The sequence below is a fragment of the Elaeis guineensis genome, chromosome 11 (assembly GCF_000442705.2).
Source record: "Elaeis guineensis isolate ETL-2024a chromosome 11, EG11, whole genome shotgun sequence".
NCBI classification, from domain to species: Eukaryota; Viridiplantae; Streptophyta; class Magnoliopsida; order Arecales; family Arecaceae; genus Elaeis; species Elaeis guineensis.
In genome coordinates, this window is record NC_026003.2 from 107,634,183 (window position 1) to 107,657,414 (window position 23,232).

A 23,232-nucleotide genomic window follows, 5' to 3' on the forward strand; every position below is an offset into this window, starting at 1 on the left:
TTCTTCCATGCCTAAGAAGAACTCTTCCTCTCCTTTTCTCGTGCCCAAAACTGATCTCTCATCAGATTTTTTTTCACGTTAAATCTCTCTTGGTTTCCTACGCCCAAAGACTATCTATTTATAGGCGTGGAATAGGGCAAAGAAAGGAGTTTGGGGGGGTGTCCAACTCTTGGATGCCTCCCTATTTTCTTGGCATGTATAAAAAGTTGGAGCGTGAACTCCTTCATGCAAAAACTCTTTAGCATGGCTTCCTCTTTCACATTGAAAATCAATTGGCGTGGGGCTTTCTTTATGGAGCAAAGGAGAGAGATGGAATCTTAATCCAATTAAGCTTTCTCTTGGTGCCCAGATTTAATCAAATCAAATCCTAATCCAATTAAAAATTGATTGGATCCAAAGAGAATGAAATTCTAATCTAATTAGGAACCCAATCTCTCTAAATTAAATCCTAATCTAATTAGGAATTAGAAGGCATCCAAATCCTAATGTAATTAGGAATTAGTCTTCCTTACAATTGGGTTATCTCATAATCCAATTAGGCTTGATCTAATTAAATTCAAGTTAAGCTAAATTGAATCCAATTTAATTAGAATTGATACTAGCCTAATTGCTCAATCAAATTGAGCCAATTAGCAATCCAATTGCTAATTAATCTTCCTACAACTCACTAACTCTTAGTAAGTTAGATAATTGCAGTAATTGCATTGGATCAATCATCAATCATATTGACAATTACATTCCATTGATAAACCATTTGATCGGACAAAGGCTCTTTTGTATGTGACCCCATAGATTTTATTCTATCTGATAGTGAGATATACTGTAATCTCTATTACGATATCATCGAAACTCTTTTCGATGGATTGGAATGATTCTAACTCTACCCATCAAAGATCATCGATCATCAAGACGATACTTGGCGAATCTCATAATCTACCAGTGATACCTAGCAGTATGTTGTGGCAATCCAACATAACGAAATATTAAATCTCTAAGTACAATTACCGTATGATTCGATCATTCTATCGTGAGTCCCAATAAGATGAAAGTCATGGATAACTCGTCAAATCTCATCGCTTGTCATATGTAATATTCAATCGACTCAAGTTCATAAGTAAAATCTTATAGAAATCCTTTTCCATCATTCACTCTGCTATAGCCATGATCTTCTGAACTCAGTCTCATGAATAACATAGAATTATTTCTTATTTATCAAGATCAATAGATTCCATCTAAATGTGTACCCTACTGCTACAATGAACCTACTATAGCCAACATACACCACAAGATTTCGAATGGCTAGATAAGCACGTGATTATGCAGTCAAACTACAGTAGCTCTATTGTGAATAATCGAGGCACCGCAGGTCTAAGGACTATTCATACCATTGTAACATCAAGTATGTCACTGACGAGTGGATAGATATCTATGTGACTACTCGTGTTGGTTACACTCGATACCATTGTTCTCTAATAATCACCTATACTCTCGCTTCAATGTTCCTACACTGTAGACTCGAGACTCATCTATCTAGAGAAAAGTGATCCGTACATCAATATTATCGGATTAATCACCATCCTCATGATGATCCATCGATCGAAAATATTTAGAAATTAATTACCAATGGCACATATCTCAAATTTTCAATTCTTGAGAATATATGTCATTATCCTATTAATTCCTTGGATGATTCATGGAAACATGAATTAACATGAATGAAAATTAATCTTATTTATTTTATTTAATTACAAAATCATGCCACTAGAAAGGTTACATGTGTGGCCAATTTGACTTTTAGAACATACATCTAACAGATAGATGGTAGAATAATTTGAAATAGTTTGAAAAATATTTTTTGAAAAACTTATAGCGACACCCTTTAAAGTTTTCCAAAAAGAAAAGTCTTAAATAGATCCGAAAACTTTATAAATGTTGCAAAGAGTCCCAAACATGTCTTAGAATACGTTATGACGTGAGGATTAAATCTTATAGAATATCATAATTGCCCTTTTCAGAATTTTTTTATCTTGCTGCAAAATGGAGTGGAGGGAAAGAAGAGTCATGTGATATATATATGTGATCATCATCTTTCTTTATTTTTTTTGGTTGTGCTCTGTCCCCCATCCATTATAGAGAAGTGAGAAAGAAGAGAGAGCAGAGAAAGAGCATAGATTGGACAAAAAAAAGAAAAACCATATAAGAGATAGAAAGGAGAGCATAGATCGAAGGGAGAGAAGAGAACTTAGACCATAATGGCTTCGACCACTAGTAGCCATGCCTCCGCCCAATGCTTCAGCCAAAACACCATAGTGTATTGTGACTGTGGGTTGAGGGCATCCATGAAAATCTTATGGACCATAGCTAATCCTCACCAATGAGATGCTCTAACGAAAAAGAATGTCTAAACCTTAGCACCAATAGTTTTTGATCTTTTCAAACTTTAAGAAGAACCAGTGAAGCTAAGCTCAGTATTGCATATGCCACTCCATAGGATCATCAAAGTCCACACTACTCGTACAATCCAACAAAGCATTCTTCTGCTGCTCATAGCAGCAAATATAGTTCAACCCAACAAGAAGCTTACATATAGCCGCCTATGTCTTCTTCCTATCAGCAAATTATAATATTTGAAGCAATAAAACATATTCCCTCAAAACAATTTGCTGCTGCTCAAAATTGCACTCAGTTTGCCACTGGATCATATTATGAGCCCATCGGTGTAATCCAGCTCAATGTTTTCTCGAGTGCTTCCTTCCAATCATGCGCACAAGGTGCATCATAGATAGCTAGATTCTTGACAAAAGACTTCATACTCAAAGCCAACCCTAAGCTTGAGGGTAGCATCTGGTCGAGATCATCCCTCACCTCCTCCCCAACTAAAAGTGGATACCAAAGTAACTTCTCAATGATAATCATAATATTTGCATAATGTAGTGCAAGAGCTGAACCGCTGACAATGGAGGGTGGAGCAAGCTTTGTTAATCTACTCTTTGGGCCAAACTACGATCTCCTGATGTAGTGCAAAGCCTTCTAGGGCTGGCCTCGCAATGGAATCGAAGACCCTCTCTATGAAAATTTACATCAGAATCCGTTTCAACCCCCATCCGTGAAATCTTTTGGGATTTGCCTTCACTTGCATCAAACTGAAGCAACCCGGAATGACTTGCACAGTGATCGGAAGGGATAATTTGGGTGGAAAGTTGTGACTAAGAAACAAAGCAATTCAAGCCAAGAACAGACTCCCCGAACACATGGTGTGTTCGAGAATGAATGATGCAGATTGCCTGGGCGAGGAGGAGGACGACTTTGTCATAGGTTTGGTTCCCGAGGGAGGCATCCCTAAGGTGCCTAATATTGCACTGCTGCCATCAGATCGATCTTCTGTTTGAAGGCCCGGCATGTCTCATCATGGACCAGCATTGGGGGGAACTTCTTGACGGACTGCTCTAGCTCGATGAGGACCTTAAGCTTGGTGTAGAGGGCCGTAGTGGAGGAGATGAAGCGTATCATCTTGCGGATGGTGCCGTCCATGTCTTTGGAGAGGAAGCCAAGGGTGATAGGGTCAATCCGGCCAATGAGGAGGTCAGAGCACATGTGCTTGAAGCCGAGGAGAGCAGGGTGGGAGCAATGGTGGCCGAGGCGGGATGCGATGATGGTGATGCGGTTGAGGTCCTCGAGCTTCTCGACGAGAGCCAAGGAGAGGAGGTAGGGCTCGTTGGTGGAAACAAGGTGACGAATGGCGTGGGAGGTGACTAGGAGTGGAGGGGCGTGATCTTGGAGTCAGAGAGGGAGCAGTAGAGGTTCACAGCTCAAGACATGGCATTGGCAACTTTGAAGGAGAGTATCCTGATGGTGGTGGCGACGGTGGTGCCGCCGTCCTGCGGTGGTTGCGAGAGATCCTTCACTTCTTGGCGATGGCGGAGGGGTTCTCAAGGGAGAAGGCGGTCCCGCATCTTATGGATCCAAGGCTCGATCATCATGGTCGAAATCTCGAAATAGATAGGAACCAAATCGATGCCTTCTTCCTTCTCCTTCTCCTCCTTTCTTCTATGGTTTCTCAGAGGGGATTTTGGTCGTTACTCTTTTTCTATTGATACTGTTAAAATGAAAATAGATGGCTGGGGCTCTTTATAATATTTATAAAGTTTTGACATCCCGTTTGAATTTTTTTTTTTCTTTTAAAATCTAAGTATAAATGGGTTAAACTCTGATTTTTTTTAATCTATGGAGAGTCTTATGGGATTGACCTCTCACGAAGTCTCCCAATATTTTCCTCGATCTTTATGCTTGCCAACCGGCCGAGCCAGCTGTGGGAGCTTAACCACGCTGTTCCCCGTCTCACACGTGCCCAACCGATAACATGCCTTCCAGACCAGCGTCGTGCTCGGTGCTCCCAGTTGGAAAGAGCAAGGGACAAAGAAATCGAGACAGTGTTGCTTCCTTCCGCGGTTGGCCAATGGCCGCCCCAGGCGTCGCGTCCACAAGCCTGGTCGCCCGCGGTACAAGCTCAGAAGCAGTCTCGTCGAGACTCCCGAGCTGAAAAATTTCACGCATCGGATGAGTGCGAATCCTCCTCTCTTCCTCCTCCCTTTCTCGACCTCTACCGAGTCGCTTGTTCATGGTTCTGCTCGTTCTTGTTTCCAGGATTCCGAAGGGATGCTCATCCGGCCTCAGGGGGGCCACATCGTGCGGCTGGAGTTCAAGCGGCGCCTCGAGAAGGACGCCGACGCCCGAGGGGTGCAGGGTGCCGCCGGTCTCTTTCACCCATTTCCTCATCTATGTTCCCTGCACACAATCTTTCCCCTTTCTCTGACCTTTGCTGATCTACATCTTTCAATAGGCGCGGCCGGTGCCGGAGACGAACGGGGGACTGGAGTATTTTCTGGACATCGAAGCTCGGAAGCTTGAGTTCAAGAATCCAGATCGCGAGGTTGGCCTTGGTAAGCTGCCTAGGAATCATTCTTTCTATCACCATTCAAAGCGTAATGGAAATGCAATGAATTGATGCGTACTGACGCTGTATGTAGATATTGAAATGCAAGGAAAATAAGGAGTTTGCACAGCTGGTATTGTTATGCTAATAAGCTGCGTGAGATTGCTGTGACGAAGCATATGTTTGGCCAAAAAGCCAGTAGCTCTCCTATACATAGGACTGAGAAACAGAATAATCTGTCATGGTAATATTGTTTCATGCTTGGTCATATATAGGTGAATGAGATAATACCATCTAGTTAAGCTATTTGAATCCAGTATCAGTACAAATCTCCTGTTTCCTTTTCACATGATGACTTTCATTTCATTGTCCAGTTTAACAGTGCCATAAAAGACAAAATAAGATATTTTTAAATGATTAATGGATTCTTAAAGTTCTGTGTTGTGTGGTTCAAAAGGTCACAGAGGGTGCAAAAAAAAAAAAAAACGTTAAGATGGGAAAATGATAAAAAAATGGACGGTGTGGGGAACAATTATATTAGAGGAATTTTAGGTAGGAGTTAACAAAGCAATGGAGAAGTGACTGAGATGGTGTAGGCTTGTATGATGAAAATTTGCAGAGGTTCCAGTAAGGAAATACACTCAAAGGTTTGTCAAGGGCTGTCAGAAGAGGAGGGTAAGGCTTAAGGAAATGTTGGTGAAAGTTGTGATTGAATGACTTGGAAAAGCTCGTATAGGATCATGCTTGACAGGATGGTTGGTGAAGGAGACCTCATAAAGTCTGCCCAGCATAGTTGGGACAAGGTTTGGTCGTTATGGTCATAATGGTGTCTCAAATATTCTACATTTCTAATTTATGCAGAACGATTATATTATAATATAGTCTTTTCAGTTAATTATATAGAAGGAATTGAGAAACTGAATTGTTGGTATATGATGATGAATGACCCTATTAGCAAATTATTGAAAAGAGAGAGCTTGAGAATCTGGCCCTTGCAGAGTTCCTTATTCTTTTTGTATTTTAGCAGGGAGATGAAATTCTTGGTGGTTCCCTCTCAAGTTTCTGCATAGACATAATTCAAGAAAACTGAGAACTTTTAAGACTTCTAGTAGCAGCATATTCTATTCAAAATGTAATAGGTACATATTAATCTTGACCTCTTTAATTTCTGTTATCTTCGAATGCAACAGTATGTGGATCTTTAAGTAGATTAACATGCTTTTGACGTATTAACGTGTCCACATATCATATACTTTCAGGATACTTTTTGGCCGACCAATATGTCAATTCCATGTGCTTGGGGCTATATAATTGACTTGAATCCTTCACAGTTAGCCAACTTGTGATTCGCAATTTGGTCAACTTAACTCCCATATATGGTTGCAGTTTTATAATAAATATATGAAAGGGGGGGCTTGCAAGTGCTTTTATCTCTGTTCTTCTCATTCTCCCTTTCTTTTTCTCTTTTCTCTCATTTTCCTATCATGTTTCTTCTTTCATTCCAAAACTTTAGAATTATGTGCTGGAAGTAACTTAAGACCTCATCATGGCATGTAACCAGTAAATCAATGTTTTTGGCCTCACATCATATGATTAAGGTTAGGTGCTATATGTATAAATTCTGTATATGTAAACATATCTAGACTCATGGTTAATATACTAGCTAGAGATGCTGCAATATATATATATATGCCATAAGTCTACATCTGTCTATAAACTTCCTTAAGTTAGATGTGCACCAAGAGTTTACCATGAGGATGATTGGAACCCCATATAGACATGGTTCCATTAGTGGGAGAGGAAAGATGCTAGGAAGGCAGTATAACAGCTAATTTGATGTCCAGAAAGTTCCTTTGTGCAAAGTCTAACGGGAGTTAAGGTGATGCTTGAGGATGCATGATCATCAAAGAGAGATCACAAAGACACTATGATGCAATGTAGTTGACAATGTTAGGATTTGACGCCTCGAGATTCAGCTCACATTGAGCCCACAGCGAGGTTTGCAGCGAAAAATGGAGTCCAACGAGACCAAGATCATCCGAAACGGAGCTCGGATGGAGGAGATACGAGCTTTTGAAGTCGGCACGAGATTCGAGGCGGCGGAGGACCGCCGGTGGCCGGCGGCGGGAGGCAGCGGCGCGGCTGCAGGCGGCGGCGCGTGGGACGCGCGACCCAGGCCTGCGCGGGACGCACGACCCACGCGGGCGGGCGGCCCGGGCGGGCGGCCCAGGCGGGCGCACGGCCCAGCCGGGCGCGCGGCCCAGGCCTGCGCGCGGGAGCGGGCCGGCCCAGGCGGCCTGCTGGCCATTTGCCCCGGTCCACCGTGGACCGGGCGGTCCACGGCTGGGCCTGTGGACCGCGTGGGCGTTTTCCACGCGTTTCTCGCGGTCCACGGTACTATTCCATGGACCGGAGTGCGATATGAGGGTGTGGGTGGCTTTCGGTCTTGATCCGACGGTCCAGGGGTTATCTGACTTTGTTTAGGACTCCTAATCCATCTCTAATCAAGTTTTTAACTTTTTAAAAGGGCCTAATCGGTAACAGAGAGAAGGGTGGTTCGGATTCTTGCACCGTACGAAGCCCGTACGAATCCAATTGAAGAGAGAGAGGCGGAAGCGCTTAGAGAGAAGTAGCAGGAGGCTCCCGGACAGCGGTCGCCAGGCATTTCAGGGGTTCAGAGGGGTCTTCCAAGAGAGAGAGAGCTTTTGTGAGGGGAACTTCTAGTGAGAGAGAATTGGGTGTACAAGGGTTGAGGGTGAGGCCTCCTTTTGTAAATTTTTTTTTCATAGTGAAGTTTGCATGCCCCGTGGAGGCGAGTCCTTTTGTGGCTGATCTACGTATTTTGATTGCTTTTCTTTTATTTTGTTTCTTCTTTCTTCCTGCTGCATCGCGTGGTATTGAAAAGATCTTGGGAGGTGGTGTCCTGGCCAGACATCCACCCCATAGACAAGGGATATGATGGCACCGCAATTCATTAACAAAGCGTGAAGTAAGCTAAAATTTAATTGCTTGAAGGCAAGCTGGAGCTTTACTCGAAAAACTACTAGTTTTTGAAACTTCAAATTGCAATGCTCATATTTAAAATAATGGCCCCAGTGAAAGATGTAAGTTTAGAAGCTGTTGGTGTATATTAGCAGCTGAACATTGATCACGAAAAGTGAATTGTGAGGAGGAATGATTGGCAACAAGGCACTTTGAAATGGCTAATAATTTTCAGATGGGCTGCCTGGATCTTATACGCATATTATAGAAGTTAGAGGGTAGCTGTCTCAACTCTCATTTGTTGGGGCGGGGTGTGGGGTGTGGAGGGGTTGGGGGGAGAGAGGTGATGGTCGTTGACATGTAGGAGTAGTGCATGGGTTAACACACTTTATCTTCATTGCATCTTTATAATCCCTAAAGAAAACCAACCTTGGGTTCTTTCATAACAGATCAACAAGTGAGTTCTGCCCTTCCAAAATGTCAACAACAGCACCCATGTAGCCCTTCTATTGCCCCTTCAGTGGAATGCTGAAATCTGAAAATTAGTGTTTATTCCAAGTTTAATTGCACTGTGATGTTGATTGTTGATTGTCAAGTTTTAGCTATAAAGTTCATGAAATGGTTGAAAGTTTGATTGTCCATGAAGGGACTTAATCATGTTCTAGGATAAATCGCATCAAGACTTTTTGGCAATAAAATTCAATTGATCAATAATGTTCCTTTTTAGTTGCTAACTTTAACTAGTCATGCACTAGTTCTATCTAAAGGAGTGCTTTCCTAAATGGATTTATAGTGAGAAAATCTTCTGAAGCAACCTCTAGGGAATTGCTCAGCCAGAGAATATAAATTTTCCGATTAAAGAAAAACTATCTATGATTTGTAATGATCACAAAACTTGCATGAAAAGTTCCACACAAGTGATTATATTCTATGAACTTAGAAGATATTGATTTGATCATTCTATACTGTAGTGCTGTATATCACATTGTATTTGCAGAGCGCGTGAATTATGTTATAGTTTAAGGATTTGATATTTCAGAAGTGGACAAGTTGAAAATTTTTCTTGGAAATTATTTTTCCTACATTTAACTTGAAGAGGTTGGATTTAAAGAAAAGATCATGTTTCGATGGAGAAATTAGTGGACTAATTTTGCAACAGAGACTAGTATGCTTGTGTAACTAGGCGATACCCTTAAGGATCTTAATGTAATACTTGAATTTGAACAACTATGGCTGTTTGATTTTTTAGGAAGACATCATATATTACTTGACTGCTAGATATGTCTTTCACAGCCAGTATTGTCATTTAATTTGTGCATGCTCATTTTAAGCCTCATCATTTTGTGCATTTCATATCTTTGGTATTCAAAAGATGCTCCAGGTCAAGGTTTTCATTGAGGAAGAAGGATTGTTTTAAAGACACACGGCTATTGTGTTTCTTTATTAGACAAGTTTTCTCATTGATACAAGATTGATTATGGGTTGTCTTTAACTAAGAATTTGAATGAATTTCTGTTGTAAGGTGTAGTCGGTAGTGTAGAAATGAAAAATTGAGCCATTTCTTTTGAGAAGTCCTTGAAGTTTCATTGTGACAGTGAAAGAAATGTGCAATCTTGTCATCCGCTGAAGAAGAGTTTTACTTAAGCTAAAGGATCAAGTTGTTTCGTCTTACATTAGGTCAAAGGATCAAGTTGCTGGTATTGTTGACCTAATTCTTCTTCTTCTTCTTCTTCTTTTCTCATTAGTCTCATCCTCCGCAGATAAGTTCACTATGGGCTGGATTGCCTAGTCATTCTTTTGGTTCACCACATAAATTACTTGGTATATGCTTGAGCAAAATTTAGGAGGCCCTTGTCTTCCCACTGTTTGAGAAATGCTAGGTCTATTGTTGTATGTGGATCTGGAGGAGATCAACATTCTATTTATTTATGAGAGAGCTCTTCAGTCCCTAAATTTACTGTGATATGTTCAGAACAAAATCTATTATGAAGGTGTGATCTGATCCTTCCTAGAATTGAATGGCAAGGAAGGATAATTTTTGCAGTTACTGTAGTTGTCTTTATTATTCTGCACAATCAGCTATTTGATTGCAGGAACATGGTTATATTCAATAACATGTAAATAGAAGTATGAAAGAAACTCCTTTTAATTGCTATACATAAAACACAACCTGACTTGCAGATAAAAATTATAACCAGTGTTTTGCAGCTACCAGGCCTGGATAATTCAATACCACATTAATGTGCAGATTAAACAAAGAGTTTTTCAATCACCTCTAACTTGAACTTGGGCAACTTCGATTTGCTGATTACTTCACTGGTAGTTGGATATAAGCATGACTGGCTTTTTTATAACGTGTTTTGCAGGAGATGGAGGATAGATTAATTGAGCTGGAAGTGATACAGAAAGTTTTGCTTAGAGGGTACAGGTCCGTTGACATCCCAAAAGTCCCTTGCATAAGAAGTTGATCTGCTCTCTTCTCTAGACCACACCAATTCTGTCTTAATCTTCATTGATCCTACAAAAATTGATATTGTATTAGCAAAACAAAGGCTTATGAAAATATTGCAATCAAAAAATTGGAAGGCAACCATATGATTGATTCATTACTTCCCTTATCTTCAAAAATCATTTTTTAGTTTCTCACTAACTAAATATGAATCATGTAACTGGTGAAATATTTCTTTCTAAGCTGTTCCTGGAGATGGTTCAACAGAATGAGCTGAACAGATCTGTATTGACTCTTCTCGATGATAATGTGTAGCAAGGCACTACGTAATGATCAAGGGGCCTGTTTCTTTCTTTCTTTCTTTTCTTCTTTTGGGTGTCTCTGGTTCTTTGTTTTTTTTTTTTCCTTTTTGTCTTGGTTTGTAGAATAGCTCGATATGTTGATCAACTGAGGTGTTGGGTTGCTCATTCATATGTTGTGTGGCTTATTCTGCAGAAAGAAGCTGCAGCTTTCATGGAGAATGTCCGTTCAACTGTTCTGAAGTATATCACGATATGAGACATAAACAAACATTTTGTAAGCCACTTTTTACTTTTGTTTTACCTCCTAATGCAAATTCAGTTTGAGAGTTGCTTATATTGCCAGGTGCTTTTTTTGTGTTTAATGTAATTTTATAAGCTCATCTTGCTCTAAGAAAAGTTGGAGGATTATTTATTTATTTATTTATTTATTTTAGTTGAAGATTTCACCTGCCTGCTTGAGTTTACTATTATCTTAATTAGTTAATTGAATTTTTCATTACCGTGTGCAACCAATTCCTTATAAACAGCCACATGGGGATAAAATAGAGCTTCCACAAAAAAGTATGGATGATGTGGTAAACATGCATTAAAGAAAATAAATGATCTAAATATAGTTTAAAGAAAACAATGAAAAGTATGAATTGCTCAACTATGCTGAGATAATAAAATCTTACCTAGATCATCAATTGAGATCTTTTGCCTTGAATTATATCCTAGTTCTTTTTATATACCTATCTCCATGAAAAAGTAAACTTTGAAATCAGGGAAACTCTTTTACATTATAATTGCAAATTCTAATGAACCAGTAATGTATTATCTACATGTTACCCTTTGAATGGAATCTCTATATTATGATGGTATCAATTCAAGACTTCTAATAGTTTCGAGATGGTAGATCATATCTATGGCTTGGTTCATCAATATGGGACTCATATCATCCAATTCAAAAAAGAGATAACTCTATGGGAGTTACATCAAGTACAACTCGAACCTGACCCATATATATATATATATATATATGTATAAATATGTATATACACATATACATATACTATCTCTAAATTGCTTACACATAAAAAAGATCTATGGATTTCTAGCCTATGCATTAATGATCAAACATTGAATAGTTTAAATAACACGAAACCATACATGTTTTTAGTTATTTGGTGCATAGATAAGAAACCTCCAAATTATATGAACTTTGACATATAAGCAATTTAGAGATTGTGGATTACATTCGATAGCTCCAATCATTGGTGCAGAATCCTCATTGTCCAATTCTGGAAAGGTATGACTTTATATGAATTACATCATGTGCAACTTGGTCCTGCCCACATACATATACACACATTATATATATTGTGTTGTATGCCATATTTTCATGCTTCAAGGGTTTTCTATCGTTAGATAAGCTCTGGGATTTTTATTTGTAAGGAACTTTATACAACTCATGTCACATGGTACGTATGACATACAAATTGTTGTATCAAGTACACTATGTGCCATCTAGCTATGTCTCTTTCATTTATACTTGGTAAAGGCTAAGCCTCCAGAACCAGTGGCATGGATGTGCTCTACAGTCTTCCAGCCCAATAATGGCTCAATATTTTACCAGGCCAAGCTTTACCCAACAAGTTTGGCCTTTAATTGACAATATTTCAAGCAGGCCTGCCTTTGCCTAGGTAGGCTGTCTCGGCTTTCAGCTTAGTAATTTTTTGCCTGAAGGATGGCAGCAACTCTGTCTATCGATCCCCCTACAGATTATTACCTTTCATCATTATAACACTAGTGATGTTGGTAACAGAACTAAGTTGACCCAATTAAAAGAATTTATGCAAGTTACATACTCTATCGCTATTTCGATGATATTATATATCTTTTATAATGCTTAACTGAAATTTTCCCATGCCACTTTTTTTACGAGGCTTCAAGTCTCTGAAATCTTTTTCACTACATACTATATGTAGGAGGTGTTTGGCGGGGGAGTGGAGGTCTGGAATCGGAATCAGAATGGGTAACTTCTATTCCAACTGTTTGGTTGGGAGGAGCTCGTTCCGATTCGGATTCTGGGGTGGAATAGAATGGATCAATCTATATAGAATTCAATCCCTACTCTTCTTTATGAATTCAATTTTCTATTTCAATTTCGATTCCGATTACGATTCCGATCACGAACCAAACATTTTGGGGGATTTGGCTGTTCCGATTTCGATTTCAAGTTGTTCTGATTCTTATTCTCATTCTGATTTCGGTTACGATCCAAACACCCGCAACAACTCTCATTAACTATGTAGCTTATTTTGTTTATTTTGTACTCAAGGGAAGAGAGAAACTGCACCTTCCGAACTGCAGGAATATTTATCAAATTACATAAATAAAAAAAGGAAAAATCTCTAATTAGATGAAGGATCTTAGCTGCTCATTCATCTTGTCACGTGCAATCCTTGGACTCTAGTCAAGTACTTCAACCTGAAAATTATCTAACATAGACTTGCATTCCGTATGTCCCAGACTTAGCATGATAATTTAGGCGAAGAATTTTTTCTACTTAACCTAGACCTGAAAGTAACCAATTTTAGCCATCAAATGTTGTTCGGTCTTAACGCTGGTTATGTGGTTTGATGCAGTAAATTGTAGAAGTTGGAAGTTACAAAAAATTTCTTAGACCTGTATGATATATCCAAGAATCAATTATTATTATATATGCAAGAGGGGTTATATACTTGTTTGTATGTGGATTTAACTACATTAAATCTTGAGGGAAGATAGAGGAACGAAACCAAATAGGCCAATAGATCTAAGCCAAACCTTGAAATTTCTTATGCCAATTTGTACACCTGCGGTAGACCATCCCAGTTGCAACTTGAAAAAAATGAAAGTGTATATGTATGTGAACCTTCGATGAGACATGAAACACTTGTTGTCCCTTTTTTTTTAAAATAATCGAAGAACAAAGATTAGGTAACCCACCGTGTTCATTTCATTAGAAAACACTGGTTACTGATCCAGAGATGAGATTCTAGTTTCTTGCTTTGCTAAGACAAAGCTCCTCGAGGACGCACTTTTAAGAAAGGCTTGTAATGTGATGCTGATTCAATGACAATACCCACTTAAAATTTTATGCGCAAGCCTGCATCTCGTGCATTACGTTTCCCCAGTCCATCACCTTTTGATCATATATCTTGTATTCAGCAAATAACAATTAGCACACTGGTTAGAATTGTGCAGGCATGCAGAGAGAAATTGATGACAGGGCTGGCCCGTCTAACATCTGAAGCCCAAAAAGGACCACTCATGCGAGGCCGACTGGAAAGCCTGTGTCCCATCCTGTGGGCCCACCGTGTAACGTATATGGCGCGATGACCCCAAACTGGCCGTCCGCTGCACTTGTCACAATACTCGATCCCTTTATCGTGCGTCGCCGTTCCCCCCTGTTCCCTCGGCTTCCCGGGGACATGTTCGACTGTTCGTCAATAATTGAAAGTTCTCGGAAACAATGAGAAATTCCTTTCCTAGTGAAATTCTCAGTTGCTGCCACGTAGGAGGTATAGAAATTTCGCGAGAGAACATGAGATCGCAGCAGAACGCATACTTCCCCGTTTAGTCCCGGACCGAAAAATCCCGCTGCCCGTTTAAAATCCCGCGACGGGCGGAAGGACCCCACGCATTTGGGGCCGGTCGATGCGTCCCTTCGCGCGGCATATATCCTCCGCCAGATCTCCATCGCACGGTCCACACCAGGCGGTGAAATGTTACCGCTTCCTCGCTCTCTCCCCACTTTTTTTTTTTTTTTTAAAGGAAAAAGAAAAACAAACCCTAGATCGTTCGTGCTGCCGCCTCTATCTTCTCTCTCTTTATATCTCTCTCCCCCCCCCCCATCTCTTCTCTCTCATCCGACTCTTCGTTGCTACAACGCCGAATTCGTGAAACGCCATAACCGCCAAGAATTTGAAATAGTGAAAGACGAGGTGAAAAAGAAAAGGAAAGGGGGAAATTTCCCAAAAGGGGCGAAAGAGGGAAGAACAAAGGGCATTTCATCGGATCGTCGGTAGGGATCCGGTCACCATGGACGTCGTCGAGGGGTGGTGATGGGATCTCGCGATGGGTGGTCGCCGGACGCCGATGAGAACGCCGACGAGCGATGAGACGGCATGCGAGATCTGAGAACCGCAAGATCGTACGGAAGCTTGGGGAGCCGGCCGGGGAGGCGGAGGGAGCAGCGGAGATCGGGTCGAGGATCTTCCCCTTCCGGGCGCCGCCGGCGTCGATGCCGTCGGTCGGGACGCGGCGGTCGACCAGGGTGTTCGTCTCCAAGGCCGCGGCCAAGGCCGGCGGCGGTGGCGACGGGGAACCCGTGGAGAGGGTTCTCCGCTCCGGGAAGCGCCTCACGGTGTCGGAGCAGGCCCCGGGGAAGAAGACGGACGGTGGAAGCGGCGACGGGGTCCAGTGGCTGCGTTTGCTCGGTGGCGGCGGCGACACGGCGGACCTACAGTGGTGGAAGGGGGAGGGCAAGAAGGTGGATCTTGGGGTCGGGGATGAGTGGCGCGAGCCGCTGCGCCAGAATCCGCCGGTGGAGCGGATGAATCTGTCAATCGAAGGGGCTCTATGGATTCTCCCGATGGTGGAAAGTTTGGGATTGCTTACAGCCGGAAGCGGCGGCGGCCACGGTCAGACGATGCGGGATCTTCTCTTTCTGGAGTAGGGGACAGGGACTCCGAGAAGGATCGGAAGTATGGAATCGTTTTTGCGCGGAAACAGCCTAGGAAAAGCCCAAGGTGGAACCTTTAGTTCAGGAAGTCTCGGGAGAGACAGGAAAAATTGATAGGGAGCAAGAAGAGATCTCAAGACGAACAGGTAGAGAGGGGGACGAAATTAGGGTAACAGAGTCTGCAAGAGACTTTGCTGAAAAGGTGGGCATTTCAGAGAATGATATCTGGACTGGCTTGACTGGTTCTATGGTGCTCGCCGTGCTCATAGATTCCTCCTGTGGCAGTAGTTCACATAAATTTTCGCGTCTCCTTATCTCTGTAGTTAGCTGGATGAAGAGAGCTCGGGTGAGATTCTGGCAATTTGCTGCTTTTCTTTTGTCTGAAGCAATAGCCAATGCTTTCTCTCTAATGGCGTCCATTTCTTACCAGCTCAGCCCCATAAAAATGTAAGCTTTCTGATTTTGCTGTCTTTTCTTTGTTTCTGTTATTTGGTTTTTTAGCTTTTGATTTTTTTTTTTTTTTTGGTTCAGAATATTTTCTTCAGCACTCCTATACCTGCTTGTGGACTTTGCAAGATGTATGGTGCCAGACAGTTTATACCTATGTTGTCTCTTGATTTTTCTGCCATTCCGTTCTTCTTCAAGAGTTTGCATGTTGGAATGGTTCTTCGTTCTCAGTATTTGCCAGGAGTTCTTGCAAGATACATAATGGGTTTGCACACGAGTTTTCCTGTGGCTGTGCGATTTGAAGAATATGATTCTCATATTCCTTGGGAGACAGGTTATTCAGGAACTGAAATCCCTGTTTCTGTAATTACTGCTGTGAAGAGGAATGAATCACATAATGCTTTGGAAAGCCCTAGATCAGTTGGACGAAGTGCAGTAATTTTGCATGGCTCAAGGCTACGCAAACATCAGAGAAAAAGGAGCTTCTCTAGGCATTCCAGAAGTCGCCATCCTTTCTTAATGAATTCACATCCTGGTTCATTGCGATCTGATCTGAACAATGTTGGAGTTTCTCCAGAAGCCAGAACACTTTCCCTAAGGGACTCCTTTGTGGAGCCTCTCCATGTGAAAACAACTGAATCTTGTATTAATGATTTTTTAAGTGGTAGAGATGATAGTGATGTTCTACTCCTCTTGGATCTCATGAAAAGCACAGGAAGTCATCTATGAAGAGCCCCATTGAGTTTAAGTTGGCTTTGGTTGAGCTGAAGCAAAACATGGACTTGGCACATTGCCGTGCAAATGTCTTGGTTACTGTTACTGATAGGTGCTGGAGGGAAGAAGGGGCTAATGTTATGTTGGAATTCTCACATTCTAAAGACTGGTGCATAGCAGTGAAGGTAAGGGGCATGACAAGGTACCTGCATAAACCTCAAGATATGAGGCCCTGTGTTGTCAACCGTTTTACTCATGCCTATATGTGGAGTGGGGAAGATGGTTGGAAGCTTGAGTTTTGTGATAGGTGGGATTGGCTTGTGTTTAAGGAATTGCATATGGAATGTCGTGAACGTAACTTACAGAGTTCGCAGGATGGCTTTACAAAGACAATACCAGTGCCAGTGGTTTGTGAAGTTTCGGATTATGAGGATGGTGCCATGGCTTCTTTTGTGCGCCCTGATTGTTACATCAGGATGATGGATGATGAAGTTGGGCGAGCTTTAGCAAGCAATGTTGCCATATATGATATGGACTTGGGGGATGAAGAGTGGCTCAACCAGCTAAACACTAGCTCTTCTGATGTGGATAATAGTGGTTTTAGTCACATTTCAGATGAAACTTTTGAGAAAATAGTATCTGTCTTGGAAAAGGATGCTTATAACAATCCCAATGACATTTATAAAAAAGAGAGGGCATTGGATCTTTGTCAGGATTTGGGGAACAGGGATATGCTGGCTGCTGTGTATGATTATTGGGTAGAAAAGAGGAACCAGAACGTGCAGCTTTGGTGAGGGCCTTTCAGGTAATAATTATGCTTCAGTTCTCTTGTATATCCACAATGCTTTGGGCTCCAACACTAACAATACAGAATTTGTGGTGTTGGTTGCTATCTAAATCATTTGTTACCTATTTCTGTGATGCAATTTATTATTATCTGTCTACTTATTACATAGTTTCAAGAGATGATGCTACTGTTTATTATTGAAAATATAGTTATTAAAAATAAGAGCAAATTCAATAGCTTAAAAAAAATCATGAATCCTGAAAATTGATTATTTGCATCACTTTTACTAGAAGTGTGGCACATGATCTTTGAAGAATCAGTTGTGTCAAAGCATAATATTTGAATTTGAAAGCAAAAATCTTCTATCATCAACTAAGATTAGTTATTCAAAGTTGTTTTTCTATAGCAAAGAATAGGTAATACGTGCTAGTCATCAAGTCTTAAAGAAGGCTTATGCAACATGAACCATCTACATATGTAAAGGACTTTATTATTGTATATGTTAGTTTATTTGCTCAAGCTATAGTCATATGTCGATTATCATGGCATTGCTTGGTTTCTTCCTTGAAGAAAAATACAAGCAATGGCAGCTTTGACTCATCAGATTGCAAAGAAAAACAAAGCTTCTTTGTAACAGTAATGAATGGCAATTGTAGCCAAGGTCCTAAATCCTATGGGATGGGGTTGTCTTGTTTTTCCTTGAAACTAGATGTGTTTTTGTGCTGCCCTGTCCCAATCTTGGATGTGTCTTTAGGGATGCTGGGATGATGATGGTCTTATTCCAACACTTGAGACAGTACCTTGCCCTAGCATCCTGCGTGATGTTCCACCGGATGTGAAACCAGGGTCATAACTTGTATTGCATAGCTTTATGTTTGTACATATTACAAAAATAGAAGACAGTTCCTTGTCCTTGTAGCTAATGCATGGATGTCAAATCCAATATTACATATGATGGCAAAGATCTCCCAGAAAAGTTTTTAATCAAACGTACAGATGCATGTGCATCCCAAATTTTGCATGCATAAATTCCTGGATGTGAGCATATTGCCAGCTTCTTATAATCAAGGAAATGATTTGGATCTGTGTAAGCTAACTACTGTGACCATGAGGTCCAGGTGCTGCCTGCCCATGTAACTGCCTCGGAAATTATTTTAGTGTATAGTGTTGCCATGATGTTGTTTCTTGTCTTAGCACAAGTCTTTAGCTATGGCTTATCAAAAGCCTAAAATATGAAAAATTGGCCAAACAATCTTTTCACTGAGGCCTAGAAAGTGTAGCACATCAAAGTCAATGATTCATAAATACGCCATTTTCAAGCAATTATTGGTAAAGGAAAAGATTTTTGTCCCTTCATTGAGAGTTGGAATATTACATATCAAATGTGAAGACACAGAGAAAACAAAGCTCCGTTTACATACTTGCGGAGACTAAAGACTCTTTTATATACACATACAGACTAAAGCCCTTTTTAAATATAAATACGAACTAAAGCCCCTTTTCCCTAATTACAGTGACAAGAAAATAAGATGGTCATGTTTATGGAGTTGGAGTGAGGTGTGAGGATATTTACCAGTCGTGCCTATCAAGGGATTTTCAGTGGTTACATGCCAAAGGAAAAAGTAGAGGGGGCCAGGAGTAGGCTAGGCACAGACTTCTTGCTTGCAATGTTGCTTGATAGTGGGCTCTTGACATGCGTGGGTGCTGGTGTTGATAGATGTGCCACTGTTCATTGGATGGGAAGGGGCTGCCAGGGCAGATAAAGAGAAGGGGATGGGGGTTGAGGGAGGGGATGAGGAATGGAAGCAATAAGTGGGCCTGAATCCTTTTGTTGCTGTTAGAGTCATGCATTTGAGGCACAAGAAAGTTTGTCAAGAAAGTGAGGAGGGCATTTTTGATGTATTGGAATTTTCACATAAAAGAAAATTGACATGTTATAGAGCTGTAAACTGACTATTGTGGACAGTATTTGGAATATTTTCTAAATACCATGCTCCATTGTTGTTGTTTCAATGCCACTGTTTTTTTTCTTTTGTAGTTTAATTTATTTGCTTTTGAAGTTCTGGGGAAGGATTGTGCGGGACCATCAAGAGATTATGTATCACTTTTTACATGCATTCTATCCTCAAAAGGATTTGTTCTTCATACTATATTTATGCGTCAATGAAGAGTTGAGCTTTTGAGAATGGTGGAAGATAAAAGTGGTTTTAAGCATTTATCAAAGACTATGGAACAAGATACATAAATAAAACACTGATGAGTGTTTATGTGAGAATTATGAAAGCGAAATTTTTTTTAAGGTATCTTTTATATGACAAAGGATGGAAGTTTGTTAATGAGAAAGGTCAAAGTTATTTGTACCAACTAGTAATATAAGTTAAAATATGTCCTACATCAATGCACCTAGCTTCTTAGGACATACAACAAAGCACCTAGCCTTGTGCCTGTCTACATGCCGAAGTTATCTGTGTCAAATAGTAACATTAGTTAAAATATATCTACAGCAAGGCACCTAGCCTCTTAGGACATGGTAGTACCTGCGCTTACTGGTTGCTTAGTCTTTCAAAATGACTTGCGTGGCTTGGTTTGTGTTCATCTTGAGACATTCTAGTACTTTGGATTGAAGCGCTCATGTAAGTTGTTTCGATGCATTAATATTTTATTATCGGTTCCTAGGTGGATTGAGGGACAAGACTTTACAGAGTATTGGGAACTCTACATTGTTATAAGACTGTGCTTACCAAATTTTTTATTATAGGCATCCATAAAATGTTGCAATTGTCAGGAAGACTGAATGTATCCATATTTGGCATCTAGTTTGTGAGCAATAGATTGCAAATTCTATCATATTGATTGTTCACATTAATTATAAATGGGTCCTCTTACTTTAGACTTTTTTATTTTTATTAATGTAAGGGTTATTGATAGGTACTAATGAATATAACTTGGACATATTCTTCTTATTTTGAGTCTTGATGTTCATTTTTTGACAGGCAATTTATTGGAGGTTTGTTCCTTTTTCATGTGGTAGTTTGGTACATAATTTCGTATTGTCATGTAATTGTGTTCTTGATACTGTCACAGTATGACATCCCAACCCCGAGGAGAGCACAATTTATACAGAGACCATTGTTTCGGAAAAAAAGATCTTTTAAGAGACAACGTAGCCAGTATGGAAGAGGGAAGCCAGAATTCTTCTTGGAAGGTATGTTTTGCTATTACATTAATGAGGCATTTTCCTGGTTTGATTTAAACTTTTGTTGCATTTGCTCTCTTTCCAGTCTTCTTTTTCCCCTGTGCTAAAGTTGACCTGTTCAAGCCTGGGGACTATGGGTTGGCTACCCTATTTGAGAACCAATTTTTCTCCAAAGGAATGGCTTTCTTGGAGTCCTTACTATTATAAGTATGGATTAGGCATCTGGAGAGAGAATTTTAGTTATTTTTCCAATATTAGTCCGCACTAGAAATTAATAATATTTGTGCTGTATATAATTTATGACTCTTTTATATTGAGATCTAATGTCCAAAGTTGGTTTTTCTTTTTGGGGTTGTCTTTAAGGCTTATCAGAAGAGGTTTATGGATGGAATAAAGCCTGATATTTATGGTGGTCTCCTAGGGCACTATATGGTATTTTCTGGAGTGTAAAAAGGGAAAAAGAGAGGGAGGAAAGGAGAAAGGGTCTTTTTTTTAGGTTTTGTTGGGGGGGGGGGGGGGGTGTGAGTTGCATAACCAAATGAAACTGGCTGGCTGACTTGGCTTAACTCATCTGGCATATGTCACTCCTGGAATTGCTTTTTGTGGATTTTTTAAAATGAACTGGCTATTCTTTCCATTGTTCACCTAGAAATATATAGATTGATGCAATAGGAAGTGTATCTTCATATTTACTGCTTTTATGAGAATTTTACGTTATCAGGTGAACATAGTTTTATCGAAGAAGAAAATACAATTAATGTGTGCATATGCATATCTGAAAAGAATCATCATTTGCAGAAATACTTGTATCATGAAATGCATTGTAAACGTCCACATCAAATCTGTACGAAATTAGCTTTAGAGTGATACTTGGAACCATGAGATCCATGCTCTTAATGTCTATACTGCATTACTAGTGATTCTCTCTTGTAACTTCACTATGCAAAAGGAGTATTATTCATGGACAGTTTCTAATTAACAGGCCCATGAATTACGATGTTGACCTTTGCTTCCATAATTTCAAATCTCCAACAGTATCTTGGACTTGTTAGGATATTGACAGGCTTATGAACTTTGTAGTCCAGAGGACAAAAACCTATTGGGACAGTATAACTTTTGCAATCCATTTAAGAAGGCCCGTCTTGATATTCTTTTATGGCTCTAGGCTTAGTCGGTTGACCGGTCCTCCTGCCCAAATCTCACTTGCATGTACCTTTTATCTGGTAACCGATTGAACATATCTAGAGGTTTCAGCAAAATGTCATGCTGATAAAGCGCACATTTTTTTTTTTTTTTTTTTATCTGTGCCGCATGTGCAGTTCTTTGACTGGCAAGATTTGGATAGTTTCCTGATCTATCTGATATTATGTTGCTTTGTTCTTTGTTGATCCCCTTCTAATAAGTTTGGGTGATCCTTAGGAAGTTGTGTAATTTGAACTACTTAAATCCTGTGGGCTTGTGTTGATTTTTCATTATTTCCCCATTTGTAGCTGGAGCTAAAGAGGAGGCTTCACAGAGGAGGGTCCAAGAAGCAGAGAATGCGGCTGACAGGGCTGTTGAATCCGCAATCCAACTCCGTACTAGGGCTCAAATGCTCATGTCCAATGCCGAATTGGCTGCATACAAGTCTGTCATGGCTCTTAAGATAGCCGATGCCATCAGGGTATCAGAATCTCCAGATCTTGCTTCTTCAGTTCTTGATTGAATGGAGTTGGATATACTGCACAGGAGCGATGTGAAAACTGTCATTCCATTTGGCTGAAAGTGATCAATGTCCATTGTTGCCTTTATCGCCGTAGTGGGATTCTGGCTGATTTAAGCTGTGGGGCGGTTTTTGAAAGCCAATTTTGGGGCAGGGTTTCAGGAACCCTGCAGATGAAAAACTGTAATTTTGTATAAATGGTAGCTGTCCCTAGATTTTGTATTTGTATCATTATCTCATTTGTAACACCGAATTCTTGTGATTCTCAAGGGATAAAAAAAGGAATACGGAAAATCAAATGACTAGAAGCATTGGTTGATCATTCTCGGCCCCTTTTGCCCCCAGTGGGACTTCCATGTGGATGGTTTGGATCATTGGATTTCTTAAACTGAAACGTTTGTGCTATTGGCTGGGTGCCGCATTATTATTTTGATTTCTGCCTTGGACTCAGATATTTGCAGTTAACTCTAATATTCTGCTATAGTTGTTGAATAAAAATGAAAGCGAAAGAGTGATTCCCCTTATGAAGCAGAATGAAATGTATCTGTTGTCATCACTCTGTCTTGCTCTCACTCTTTCACCTCCCCTTCCGAAAAAGCAGCAACCTAATCTTCTATGCAAGCCAAGTGCGAGGGAAGATGAGTTCGATGTCTACGTGTCCTATCATCGTGACCAAATCTTTTACGAGTTTTTGTCGTTATCTTTCAAAACCAGGGTCGTCTCTTTAATGCCCTTGAACTTCTCTCTGGACTCGTTGGGTTCGGGAGAAGCAGAGGCGGAGATGCAATTTATGAGAGGCAGAGAGAGGTTTTTTTTGTTTGGTTGAAGTTTCATGATTTTTTATGAAAAGATATTTTTTATATTTTATGAGAAATGTAAATCTATGGATAAGATGAATTTTGAATCTTCTCATGTGATAAAATTTGATAATTTTTTTTTTCTGAAAATATAATCTTTATAAATATAAATATAATATAATATTAATATTAATAAAAATATTAATTAGTATAAA

At 40.2% G+C, this 23,232-nt stretch overlaps 1 protein-coding gene and 2 pseudogenes across 6 annotated transcripts; 2 read left to right on the forward strand and 1 right to left on the reverse strand.

Annotated features, from left to right (window-relative positions):
• Positions 1 to 2,330: 2,330 nt before the first annotated feature.
• Positions 2,331 to 3,980, reverse strand: LOC105054273 (protein PSK SIMULATOR 1-like; annotated as a pseudogene).
• Positions 3,900 to 14,031, forward strand: LOC105054271 (uncharacterized). Of its 6 annotated transcripts, none has more exons than XM_073245877.1 (6): positions 3,900 to 4,561; positions 4,645 to 4,753; positions 4,841 to 4,940; positions 10,282 to 10,343; positions 10,860 to 10,940; positions 13,895 to 14,031. In XM_073245877.1, exons 1-5 carry the CDS (start codon positions 4,558 to 4,560, stop codon positions 10,903 to 10,905), a joined length of 321 nt encoding a protein of 106 aa, XP_073101978.1. In that variant the 5' UTR covers positions 3,900 to 4,557; the 3' UTR covers positions 10,906 to 10,940; positions 13,895 to 14,031. The 6 variants fall into 6 exon arrangements, 4 of the variants coding, with proteins under 4 accessions (XP_073101978.1, XP_029123040.2, XP_073101977.1 ...); XM_029267207.2 differs by having other exon boundaries at positions 13,885 to 14,019; XR_012135429.1 differs by lacking the exons at positions 10,860 to 10,940; positions 13,895 to 14,031 and adding an exon at positions 5,958 to 6,072.
• Positions 14,032 to 14,807: 776 nt separating this feature from the next.
• Positions 14,808 to 22,542, forward strand: LOC140850749 (uncharacterized; annotated as a pseudogene).
• Positions 22,543 to 23,232: the final 690 nt, after the last annotated feature.

Excerpts from the sequence above, each read along its gene's own strand:
- LOC105054271 (XM_073245875.1), top strand. The coding sequence starts at position 4,284 with ATGCTTGCCAACCGGCCGAGCCAGCTGTGGGAGCTTAACCACGCTGTT. Across the intron at positions 4,562-4,644 it reads AAATTTCACGCATCGGATGA|GATTCCGAAGGGATGCTCAT; the intron begins GTGCGAATCCTC and ends TCTTGTTTCCAG. Across the intron at positions 4,754-4,840 it reads AGGGGTGCAGGGTGCCGCCG|GCGCGGCCGGTGCCGGAGAC; the intron begins GTCTCTTTCACC and ends ATCTTTCAATAG.